The 11,275-nt window shown below is 55.7% G+C and overlaps 2 protein-coding genes across 2 annotated transcripts; both read left to right on the top strand.

The window, feature by feature from the left end:
• The first annotated feature begins 499 nt into the window (after nt 1–499).
• GAL3ST4 (galactose-3-O-sulfotransferase 4) lies at nt 500–6,406 on the top strand. The gene is made up of 4 exons (XM_077907999.1): nt 500–642; nt 1,792–2,103; nt 2,281–2,584; nt 4,973–6,406. The coding sequence occupies exons 2-4, from the start codon at nt 1,979–1,981 to the stop codon at nt 6,005–6,007; spliced, it is 1,464 nt and encodes a 487-aa protein (XP_077764125.1). The 5' UTR covers nt 500–642; nt 1,792–1,978; the 3' UTR covers nt 6,008–6,406.
• Nucleotides 6,407–6,626: 220 nt separating this feature from the next.
• On the top strand, nt 6,627–11,117 carry TRAPPC14 (trafficking protein particle complex subunit 14). The gene is made up of 11 exons (XM_077907998.1): nt 6,627–7,237; nt 7,455–7,550; nt 7,657–7,786; nt 7,954–8,040; nt 8,198–8,318; nt 8,422–8,569; nt 8,713–8,795; nt 8,884–9,047; nt 9,606–9,760; nt 9,996–10,189; nt 10,312–11,117. Exons 1-11 carry the CDS (start codon nt 6,827–6,829, stop codon nt 10,463–10,465), a joined length of 1,743 nt encoding a protein of 580 aa, XP_077764124.1. The 5' UTR covers nt 6,627–6,826; the 3' UTR covers nt 10,466–11,117.
• The last annotated feature ends 158 nt before the right edge of the window (nt 11,118–11,275 follow it).

The raw sequence follows: 11,275 nt of genomic DNA, 5'->3' as shown, positions 1-11,275 counted from the left end.
CCCTGTGTGTGACTCTGGACTTTTAGCATCCTTCCCTGAGCATGGCCACGTCCCTGGCAGTGGCTTCTGACCTCCCCCTGGAACCTGCCCCTGTCATTCAATTTGGGCAAGCTGTCTATTCTCTTGGTCTGAACCCCTTCATCTGTAAAATGGGGAGAACTGTGCAGCCTGGAGGCATCATTAATATTACCACACCGCTGTCCCCTGCCATCAGGGTGGGGGCCCCTGTTCTCTGTGTGTCAACCCTGGAGCTACCTTGTCATGTCCTTGACAATGTCTGCTTTCTACTCGTTATTTTCTCTTTCCTTCTTTCTTTCTGTTGCCTGAATGAGTCTTCTGTTCTGCACAAAGCTGGGAGGAAAAGGTATAATTGATTCCCAAGTGTGAAAGGAGGGTAAAAGTGCTGTCTTCCAAGAGCGGGCTGGGTGCCCTGACAGAGAAGGAAGGATGCCGGCAGCGACCCAGAGACGCGATTAAAGCCCTAGCAGCTGCTGGGACTGGCGGGACAAAAGGAGGGAGGGGGAGGAGCCTGGGCGCGGAGCAAGTTTATGGGGAAAGTTAAGCGCAGCGCGCAGCCGGGCGGTGGCTGGGGCGGGCTGACGGGCCAGACCCCGATTTCCCTGCTGCTCCTCAAGGGGCCTGGTGAGTGGGCAAGTGACGCCAAGGCCGCGGCCAGTGGAGGGACTCTCGAATTGATGGGAGGAGACTTGGGGGTTTCATAGAGAAAACCCCGGAGCGGGCCAACAAAGGGCTGACGACAGACCGAGCCAACACCAGGGTGGAGGGGATAGAGGAGGGCTGGAATGGGGGTAACGGATGGATGAAAGGAACAGAAGTCTAGGTACAGGAGGGAGTCCGGTGCCAGGCTGGATCCTGGGGGCTGTGTTGGGGGAGGGAATTGAGGGGGGGCGGGTAATGCCAGAGGGGGCGGGTCTCTAGGTAGCAAGTGTGGGTTCTCCTTGCCTGGGGTTACTCCTGGCTTGTCCCAGAAAGGGGCTGCCAGTGCTTGTTGGAGGGGCTGTGGCCCAGGGTTGTGGCTGTGATCTGAAGGGGTGGGTCCGGACTCCCAGTTGATTAGGAAGCCAGGGCCTGGGAAAGGACTCAGAAGCTCCGTGTTTATATCTTTCGGTATCTTTATGTCGCAGAGTTTTCTCTCTCTCCAGCTCCACCCTCTCAATCTCCCCTGGGTGCAGAGGGAGTTGGAAAGCAGGCATGGGTGTGTGTGTGTGGGGGGGGGGGTGTCTGGGGAGCTGAGCTTCACAAGTAACCCCACATGTCCCCCAGCTCTTTACACACTGGGGTCTGCCCTGCACTGAGAGCGCTTTGGAAGGGGGACGAAATGCCTGAATTTTGACTCCTACTCATGACAAAGTCGCTTCTATAGTTGACCTCTCTGGGCTCAGTAGCCTGTGCCCTGACTGTCCCCCGTTCCCTCCTTATGCCTGCTCCTCATGGCCTCAGAATGGGACTCTTCATCCCCATCTGCCACAGGCAAAGGAGCTCACTAGGAAGCCAGCCAGGGAAGCCTGGCCCGCCCATGTCTACCTCACTGGCACATGAACAGATTGGTCCTTTCTACCCTCCCCTTCTAAATCCCTGAGGCTCAGGTAGAAACTTCAGGTCGGAGCCAGGGAAGCAGAGGAGTAGTTGTGGGCCACCTGGAAGATCTGGGTGTGGAGAGCACACACCCCTCCCCAAAGGCTCCCACTCCTGGAATGAGCTGCAGCAGCAGGAGAGAAGGCTCTACCCTCTCCTTAGACTCCCCTCCTTCCCCCCTCATTTCCCTTCTAGACGCTGACAGAGGCAAAAATCTGCTAACTCAGGGGGCAGACTCAACCAGGGCTACGAGCAGGCCTGGGGGATGACCCCCCGATCTCGAACCAGCGCCTTCCACGGCTGCACGGTTATCTCAAGCTGTCTGCCTCTGTGCCTGGCCCTCGCCCTGTCCCTTCGCTAGCGTCACCTTTACCTGTGCCACATGGGCCCTCTGTCTCCTACCAGGACCAGGCGCCTCTGGGGACCTCGGAGCCTGGGGGTGGCTCTGGGAGTCTTCATGACCATCGGATTTGCCCTCCAGCTCTGGGGGGGGCCCTTCCAGAAGAGGTGAGTTCCTATCGTGTCCCAATGCCTGATAGATGCTCCCCATTAGCTCCTCCCCATGCCACCTAGGTCTGTGACTCTTGGGGACTCAGAGGAGGTTCCATGTCCTCTGTCCTTGCTCCAGATGCCCACCCACCTGCTGGTGAGAGACAGGAAAGTTCCTCTCCCATCTCTCCCCAGGCTACCAGGCCTGCAGCTCCGACAGCCCTTGGCCCCATCCCTGAGATTGGCTGTATCATCCTGCCCACCCCGGCAGCGACTTGTGTTCCTGAAGACTCATAAATCTGGGAGCAGCTCTGTGCTGAATCTACTTCATCGCTACGGGGACCGACACGGGCTGCGATTTGCTCTCCCTGCCCGCTACCAGTTCGGCTACCCAAGGCTTTTCCAGGCCTCTAGGGTCAAAGGCTACCGCCCTCAGGGTGGAGGTACCAAGCCCCCCTTCCACATCCTCTGTCATCACATGAGGTTCAACCTGAAAGAGGTGAGAGGTGTGGGAGAGGGTGGGTGGGATTGGAGAGATGTGGGCTTAGGCTTGTGGCCAAGACCACCAGGGGAGGAGGCCCCAGGCCTGGGGATTCCCAGGCACCATTTCATCCAAAAGTTGGGTATGAGGGTCACAGAGATTCCTGTTCCCCTCTCCTCAGCCATCCCTTGCCTAGTAGTTCCTGGGAGCCAAAGTCCTGCCTTCTTCCATCTGGAGCTTTCTAGCCTCTTTCCTTGACCAATTTACCCCACTGGTATCAGTGCTCTGACAACTCTGACCACCCAACCCCCACCTCCATGCTTCTTGCTCTTCTTGGTCCCTTCTACGACACTACCAGGTCCCCTGCTTGGCCACTGCCTCCTTACTATCTTCTGCCAGATGGAGAATCAGCTACATGCCAAGTCTACATACTAAGCCTTAGCCTGGTCCTGACCCCCTCCTTCCCAGTTCTAAAGGGGAAGATGTGTGCACTCATGTGCTCATCCACACACCCAGGATCCTGAGAGCTCTTGGGCAAACAAAATCAATGTGCAAATGAAAATATACAGGGAAGGAACTTTTACTGAATACTTACTGATTCCTGGGTACTAAGCTTACCATCGCCTTGCCAGAAAGGCACTTAGAAGTGTCTCCATTACACATATGAAGAGGTCAAGTTTCAGAGAGGCTAAGTGACTGGCCTCCCCAACAGAAAGGAGCAGAGCTAGGATTTGAACGCAGGCCCATCTGCTCCCAAGTCAAAGCAACTTTCCTGGTATGTGTGCATTTGTATTTAGAGCTGTGGTGAGAATATTCACCAAAAGACATGGGGCTTTCTGGGGAAGTGGGTTTTAAGGAAAGGGTGGACACAACTTTGTAGTAAGAATATCAGCAAAGATGTGGTGGCGGCAGTGGTCGTGGTGTGTGTATGTGTGTGTCTGTGTGTGTAACAGGGGGATTGTATGTAGGTGGTAGAGTTTCAGCAGGGTCGGCAAAAATGTTCCTGTTAAGCTGGAGCTGGAGAAAGCAGATGAGGGTCATGAATAGGACCTCATGAGGAGTCACTTCTGGGAGTGAGGTGATGACAACGATCTTTCAGGCAGGTTTCTCTGGTTTTTTTTTACCTTTACCTTCATTGTCATCATCATTCACGGAGTAACTACAGTGTTCCATGCACTTCTGCATTCAAGGTAAGTGGTAACCCAGATTTATAAATGGAGGACAGTGGCTCTGAGAAGTTTGATAACTTGCCTAAAGTTACATAACTGATAAATGGCTGAACTGGGATTCTATTCCAGGTTCACCTGATGTCATAGGATGTTCTCTGCACTGTTCTCCCCTTCCTTCAAAGAGACACTCAGTTCATAGGCTCTGCTCTGCGGGCATGCCTGCATTAGCAGAGCAGATTGGAGGACATCATGTTTGGGGCATCAGGTTCAGTGACAAGCCATATTCAGAGGCAGAAACCCTTTGAGGAGTCCAGGAGCCGAATTCTGCATCCTTGGGTGTGGCTCAGTCCAATCCTCACCTTCGTTTTTTTTTTTTTTTTTTTTAAGATTTTATTTATTTATGAGAGAGAGAGAGAGGCAGAGACACAGGCAGAGGGAGAAGCAGGCTCCATGCAGAGAGCCTGACGTGGGGACTCGACCCCGAGTCTCCAGGATCACGCCCTGGGCTGAAGGTGGCGCTAAACCACTGAGCCACCCAGGCTGCCCCTCACCTTCCTTCTTGCTGAGAATTAGAATCATGTGTCCCAGGCCTCAGGTAGCATCCTACCAAGTGTCCATAACTCCCCAGTTCCCAGTTGAGGGGTGTCTTTTACTTTCCAAGATGCCTAGGAGCCTCAGAAGTACTCTGTCCTTTGGTCATGCTGAGCTTGGCCTGTCCACCTGATGCCTATACCTGAGACAGCTTTATGGTTGGCCCCTCTCCTTCCTCTTCACTGCCAGTGACACCCTCTCCCCACCTGGAGGAGGCCTGAGACCAGTTCCTTTCTTGGAGCTGTGACCAAGAGTCCCAGGGTAGGCACTTAATAGGTATTTGTTGGAGAAGTGAAGGCAAAGTTTGATTCTTAGAGATTTTACCAACCAAAGCTACATAGAGAGGCCCAAAGAAATTAATGTTCTTGAGGAGCTTCCCATGTACCAGCTTCCTTCATACTCTTTGTCTTGTGTACTCCCATAGTCAGTGGAAAGGTAGGGGTATCCCCATTTTTCAGATGAGCAAATTGAGTCTCAGAGATGATAAATAACTTGCCCAAGATGTTAATGAAGGAAGCCAAGAGTTTCTAGCAGAGCTGTAAGAAGGAGGTATGAGGAGTCTAGGGGATGAGCTGGCCATGGGCTTGCTCTTAGTTTCTTCCTGGCCCAGTTCTTTCTCCCTATACCTGTTTTTTTCCCTCTGCAGGTACTTCAGGTCATGCCTTCTGACAGCTTCTTCTTTTCCATTGTTCGAGACCCAGCAGCTCTGGCCCGCTCTGCTTTCTCCTACTATAAATCCACCTCATCGGCCTTCCGCAAGGCACCATCCTTGGCTGCCTTCCTGGCCAGTCCTCGAGCCTTCTACCGACCTGGGGCCCGTGGGGACCACTACGCACGCAATTTGCTTTGGTTTGACTTTGGCCTCCCCTTCCCCCCAGAGATGAAGACCAAAAGAGGAAATCCTCATTCACCTAGAGACCCCAACCTCCCACAGCTGAACATTTTGCCTTCTGGCACTGGTCCCCGAGCCCACCATACCCTGGATCCCAATGGTCTCTTCCACCCTGCTCCCACAGTTGCTGGTGGTCACAGACAGACATCCAGCCCTGCCTCTCTAGATTTGGGGTCTTCGTCCTTCATCCAGTGGAGTCTGGCCTGGCTGGACTCTGTCTTTGATCTGGTCTTGGTCGCTGAGTACTTTGATGAATCATTGGTTCTACTGGCAGATGCCCTGTGCTGGGGTCTAGATGATGTGGTGGGCTTCATGCACAATGCCCAGGCTGGAGGTGAGCAGGGCCGAAGTGCTGTCAGCAACAGCGGACTGACCACTGAAGACATGCAGCTGACTGCACGGGCCCGAGCCTGGAACCACTTGGACTGGGCTCTCTATGTTCACTTCAACCGTAGTCTGTGGGCACGGATAAATCAATATGGCCAGAGCCGCCTGGAGAGTGCTGTAGCAGAGCTCCGGGCTCGCAGAGAGGCCCTGGCTAAACATTGTCTAGTGGGGGGTGAGGCTTTAGACCCCAAATATATCACTGACCGACGGTTCCGCCCTTTCCAGTTTGGGTCAGGTAAGGTTTTGGGCTATGTACTTCGGAGTGGACTGAGCCTCGCAGACCAGGAAGAGTGTGAGCGCCTGGCTACCCCTGAGCTACAGTACAAGGACAAGCTAGATGCCAAGCAGTTTCCCCCAACAGTCTCTTTGCCCCGTAAGACGTCAAGGGTACTCTCCCCCTAGACATCAGACCACAAAGTCTAGCGACAAAGCTACAAGGGCACACATGGTTGAGCAGGCGGCAGCCAGATGCTATTTCTACTTTCCTCTGAAAGCATGTTTGTGCCCTAGAGGTTGAATGAAACTTTGCACAACTGTGAGGACCAAGTCTTCCAGCCTGTGCGAAGGCATTCGAGCCATTCAGCTCCTTGCAGTACCCCCTCCCGGCCCATTTTGCCCCTTCCCCTTTCCCTTTAGCACTCTCAAAGATCCCCTAGAGGAGCAAATCGCGGAGTAAGCCAGAAGAAATTTGGAACGTGTAAGTTGGAATAATGTGTCCATTTCTCTATGAATTATTCAGTTCTGGACTATGCTCATTTCACTGTGAAATGTTTGTTGAATGAATAAATAATTTGAACCTTTGACTTGCTTTATGTGGAGCGAAAAGGGGAGGAGGATGGAACACCGGCCTGGGAGAAATGGAGTTGGAGAGGGTTCTTTTAGCACCTCTTCTCTAAAATCTGTCCGCAGTCTCTCCAGAATCCTTCCTGCAGCCTAACCCCAGCCGGACCCCGCCTCTCTCCCCAGCAGTCCGGTCACCCACAAATTCCGGGGCCTCGGAGGCCACGCCCCTTCTTTTCCGCTTCCGGTTTCTCGCCAGTCAATCGGCCCCGCAGCCCGGTTCCGGCCCTGCGGGGTCTCGGTACCGGGTTTGTCGCCCCGGTTCCCGGCCCCGGCTGGTCTCCCGGCCCGCAGCCCCGGTCGGGTGTCGGGACTCCCCAGCCCCAGCCCAGCGGTCCCCTCGCCCTCCGCCGGCCCGGCCCAAGCCGTCCTCGCCGCCCCATGGAGTCCCAGTGTGACTACTCCATGTACTTCCCGGCGGTGCCGCTGCCGCCGCGCGCGGAGCTGGCGGGGGACCCGGGCCGGTACCGGTCGCTGCCCCGGCGCAACCATCTCTACCTGGGGGAGACTGTCCGCTTCCTGCTGGTGCTGCGCTGCCGGGGAGGCGCGGGGCCCGGCGCCGGGGGCGGCGCGGGCTTGGGCTCCCGGGGAGCCTGGGCAGAACTGGCAACGGCCCTGGCCGCCCTGGCTTCGGTCAGCGCCGGAGGCGGGGCGCCCGGGGGCGGTGGCTCCGGAGACCAGGATCCCGAACCCCCAGGGGGCGGGGATCCTGGCGGTGGGGCGTTGTTCCGAGGCTGCAGCCCCCTCCTCACCCACGGCCCGGGCCCTGCTACCTCAGGGGGAGCGACCACGGTGAGGAGCTCGGGGTGACAAGGCACGGGGCGGAGGGGCGGTTTGCTGGGCTCCAGAGACAGGAGGGGATGGACGCTGGGGGCCCTGGAAGAGGCAGGTGACGGAGGAGGAGAGCAGAGGCCTGGCGGAGAAGAACCGCGGATTGCACATTTTAAAGGGAACGCCGCAGGCTGCCTCTTTGACTCTCCCGCCCTCTTACCCCTTTCACTAACCCCAGCTGCCTGTGGAGGAACCAATTGTGTCCACAGATGAGGTCATCTTCCCACTCACCGTTTCACTGGATAGACTGCCCCCAGGGACACCTAAGGCCAAGGTAAGATTGGCAAGGGGTGGAGCTGTTGTCCTAATTCAGACTCCCATTCTAAGGCTGGGTTGGCTGTCGCTTCCTTTGACCTCAGTCCTGTGTCCCTTGTGCTCAGATTGTAGTGACTGTGTGGAAACGGGAGGTTGAGGCACCAGAGGTCAGAGATCAAGGCTACTTGCGCTTGCTGCAGACCCGATCTCCCGGGGAGACCTTCCGGGGGGAGCAGAGCGCTTTCAAGGCCCAAGGTGGGGAGAATGCAGAGAGGAAATGCTAGAGTCTGGAATTTGGGGGACAGAGTGGAAGGGTGATACTGGCCAAGTGCCTGAGCGGAGAGTCCAGGAAGATTAGAACTGTGGGTTGGAGGTGAGGTCTGAGCTCAGCTCGTCAGTTCTTGCCTCTGCCCTCTCCGCAGTGAGCACCCTGCTGACTCTGCTGCCCCCTCCAGTTCTGAAATGCCGACAGTTCACTGTGGCTGGAAAACACTTGACCGTGCTCAAGGGTGAGCAGATCTGTGTAGCAGCAAGGGTAATGACGGGGGGGGGGGGGGGGGTGTCAGTTACTCTGAGCACGCTGGTGGGGATCGGTCCATTTTGGAGGGGTAAAGCTGCGGTTTGAGGGGCCCAGGTACTCTTGGCTGAGCTTGTTACCTCCCACAGTGCTGAACAGCTCCTCCCAGGAGGAAATTTCCATCTGGGACATCCGTATTCTCCCAAACTTCAATGCTAGTTATCTACCTGTCATGCCCGATGGCTCTGTGCTCCTAGTGGACAATGTCTGGTGAGGTTCTGAGGAGGGGCACAGCCACACAGTGGGGATGGGGGCAGGGTCAAGGGCTCTGGCATGAAAAGATCAAGCTCTGTCCCTCTTTCTGCTGAACTAGTCACCAATCTGGGGAAGTCTCCATGGGCTCCTTTTGCCGGCTCCCTGGTACCTCTGGCTGCTTCCCCTGCCCGCTTAGTGCCCTGGAGGAACACAACTTCCTGTTCCAGCTGAGAGGGGGGGAGCAACCCCCTCAAGGGGCCAAGGAGGTGAGTATAAGAGGCTGGCATGCTCAAGGAACAGGGTTAAGAAAGAGCAGTGGGCAGGAAAGGCCGGGGGGTGGGGGGGTGGGGGATAAAAGATGGAAAGGAACTGTAGATATAGATGATGTTCTCTTTTGTCTCTCCCACAGGGCCTAGAGGTTCCCCTGATTGCTGTGGTTCAGTGGTCTACCCCGAAGCTGCCCTTCACCCAGAGCATCTACACCCACTACCGGTGAGTTTGTGGGACTCCCCACAGGGCACCACCCTCCTGTTCACCGTGTGACAACACACACCCTGCTTCCCTCTCACACTGCTTCTAGCCTGCCCAGCATCCGCCTGGACCGCCCATGCTTTGTGATGACTGCCTCTTGTGAGTCCCCCGTTCGGACTTATGAGCGGTTCACTGTTACCTATACACTGCTCAACAATCTCCAAGACTTCCTTGCTGTGAGGCTTGTGTGGACCCCGGAGCATGCACAGGCTGGTAGGTGGGCTGTTGGGCTCTGGGACCTAGTCCCAAAGGAAGGGAAAAGAGGTCATGGAGGTGGGTGGCTTGCAGCAGGCTGCTTCGGCTCTGTACCTGGGTGGTCTTCAGAGTGTCACGTATGGAGAGTTTGAAGAACCAGCCAGGCAGTGATTTAAGGGCACTGACCCTGGATCTGGGCTCCCTGGCATGTATGATTTCTACCTCTCGCATTCACTAGCTGTGTGACCTTAGGTAGGTTACTTAATCTCTCTGAGCCTCACTCAGATTCCTCTTCTCTAAGATGGGGGGAAATAATATCTCATGGGGTTGTTTCGGTGATTTAACAGTTTAACAGAAGTGAAGTGGTTAGAATAGACCTCAGCACACAGTAAGTATTAGGTGTTAATTTATGAAGAAGTTGAGCAAAAGATGACATATACTCAGTTTACTCCACAGAGTGGCTCTGAGGAGTGCTCATGAAAGCCCTTTGTGAACTGAGAAGTTCTGTACAGATGTGTTTATTGGTGGCTGGTTCTGTCATTTACAACTCCCCCCTCCCCCGCCATCCCCCTCCAGGAAAGCAGCTGTGTGAGGAGGAGCGACGGGCCATGCAGGCAGCCCTGGACTCCATTGTCTGCCACACGCCCCTCAACAACCTAGGCTTTTCCCGGAAAGGCAGTGCGCTCACCTTCAGTGTGGCCTTCCAGGCTCTGAGGACGGGACTCTTTGAGGTGGGCTGGGGAGGGGCTGGACTGTATGTGATGGGTTGTGTGGAAGGTCGGGGTGGGAGGAGTCAGAGCCACCAGCCTCTGTGGAAGAAATACCATGGGTGGCACTGAACAGCCACGCAGAATGAAGGTGGAGTTTAGATCCAGCATTGGCAGGGCAAATGGGGAACCTGATTTGAAAGGAAGGCTGGGGCCTGGAGGCTGAGTTGGAACACTGACCTGTGTCTCCCCTCGCCAGCTGAGCCAGCACATGAAACTGAAGCTGCAGTTCACAGCCAGTGTGTCCCACCCTCCGCCTGAGGCCCGGCCCCTCTCTCGAAAGAGCAGCCCTAGCAGCCCTGCTGTCCGGGACCTGGTGGAGAGACACCAGGCTAGCCTGGGCCGTTCTCAATCCTTCTCTCACCAACAGCCGTCCCGCAGCCACCTCATGAGGTACAGAAGCAGGGGAGGTGTGCCATTGGTGCCACTGTACCGGGTAGAGGCCAGGGTTGGGGCAGGAGCAGATCAGGGTCCTGGGGTGTGATCCGGAGCCCACAGCCTCTGCCTTCTCCCAGGTCAGGCAGCGTGATGGAGCGCAGGGCCATCACGCCTCCTGTGGCCTCGCCTGTGGGCCGCCCCCTCTACCTGCCCCCGGACAAGGCTGTGCTTTCTCTGGACAAGATTGCCAAGCGTGAGTGCAAGGTCCTGGTGGTGGAGCCTGTCAAGTAGCACCATGCAGGCTCTCCTCCCTCTTACCTCCCAGAAACCAAAAGGCCCTGGAGAGGGTCCTGGCTCCAGACTCTGCCTCCCCTGGGATGCCTTCCACCGTGGATGAGGAGGCCCAAGAAGGCCACCTGTCTGTGTCTGCTGATGAGGGACGAGGGGAGAAGCTGTAAAATGGGCGGGTACGGCTACAGCACTAAGCCAACAGTATTTCTTCATCTCCCTTGGGGGGGGGGAGGCCCCACCCCGAGGCCAGGGTAGGGACTTCAAGAGCTCCCTTGCCCCCCTTCCATTCCCCCCCCCCACCCTGTACCCTGGTTCTAAGTTTACAAAGTGTATTCCTTGTTCCTATTAAGTTGTCTCTCCTGCCTCTGACATTCCCTCCCTCCCACCCACCTGCAGGGCTGAGATTAGAGGGTGGTGATGGTAAAGGGACCCGGACAATGACCCTCCTGTCTCAGGGGAAAGGGGAGATAGCCAGGTGGCCTCCTCCTGCCCCTTATGTTTACGTTTGCAGCCTGAAGCACTTTAAGTTGTGTGGGGTTTTCTTTTTTTTTCTGTTTGTTTTTTTTAATCTATTTGTTCCTGTAACTTATTCTCCAATTACTGCTTCCAACTGAAATAAGACTATTAAATGCCTGTTCAGGAGGGGGAAGAATGATTTTCATTTGTGTGTTGGCAGCAGGAGCAGAGACCCCAGAGGCTCAGAGTGGTTCCCTTCAGCATGCACACCAAATAGCTCCCCTCAACCCCCTTCCTACCATATTATCCTCTGATTGCCAGTTTTATATACACTACCCCTCTGGTCCAACATAC

The sequence above is a fragment of the Canis aureus genome, chromosome 8, assembly GCF_053574225.1.
Source record: "Canis aureus isolate CA01 chromosome 8, VMU_Caureus_v.1.0, whole genome shotgun sequence".
In the NCBI taxonomy this organism is placed as follows: domain Eukaryota; kingdom Metazoa; phylum Chordata; class Mammalia; order Carnivora; family Canidae; genus Canis; species Canis aureus.
Note: the sequence above shows the minus strand (reverse complement) of the source record. Positions and strands in the feature narration are given on the sequence as shown.

Excerpts from the sequence above, each read along its gene's own strand:
- TRAPPC14 (XM_077907998.1), top strand. The coding sequence starts at position 6,827 with ATGGAGTCCCAGTGTGACTACTCCATGTACTTCCCGGCGGTGCCGCTG. Across the intron at positions 8,319-8,421 it reads CTCCTAGTGGACAATGTCTG|TCACCAATCTGGGGAAGTCT; the intron begins GTGAGGTTCTGA and ends CTGCTGAACTAG. Across the intron at positions 8,796-8,883 it reads AGCATCTACACCCACTACCG|CCTGCCCAGCATCCGCCTGG; the intron begins GTGAGTTTGTGG and ends CACTGCTTCTAG.
- GAL3ST4 (XM_077907999.1), top strand. The coding sequence starts at position 1,979 with ATGGGCCCTCTGTCTCCTACCAGGACCAGGCGCCTCTGGGGACCTCGG. Across the intron at positions 2,104-2,280 it reads GGGGGGCCCTTCCAGAAGAG|GCTACCAGGCCTGCAGCTCC; the intron begins GTGAGTTCCTAT and ends ATCTCTCCCCAG. Across the intron at positions 2,585-4,972 it reads TGAGGTTCAACCTGAAAGAG|GTACTTCAGGTCATGCCTTC; the intron begins GTGAGAGGTGTG and ends TTCCCTCTGCAG.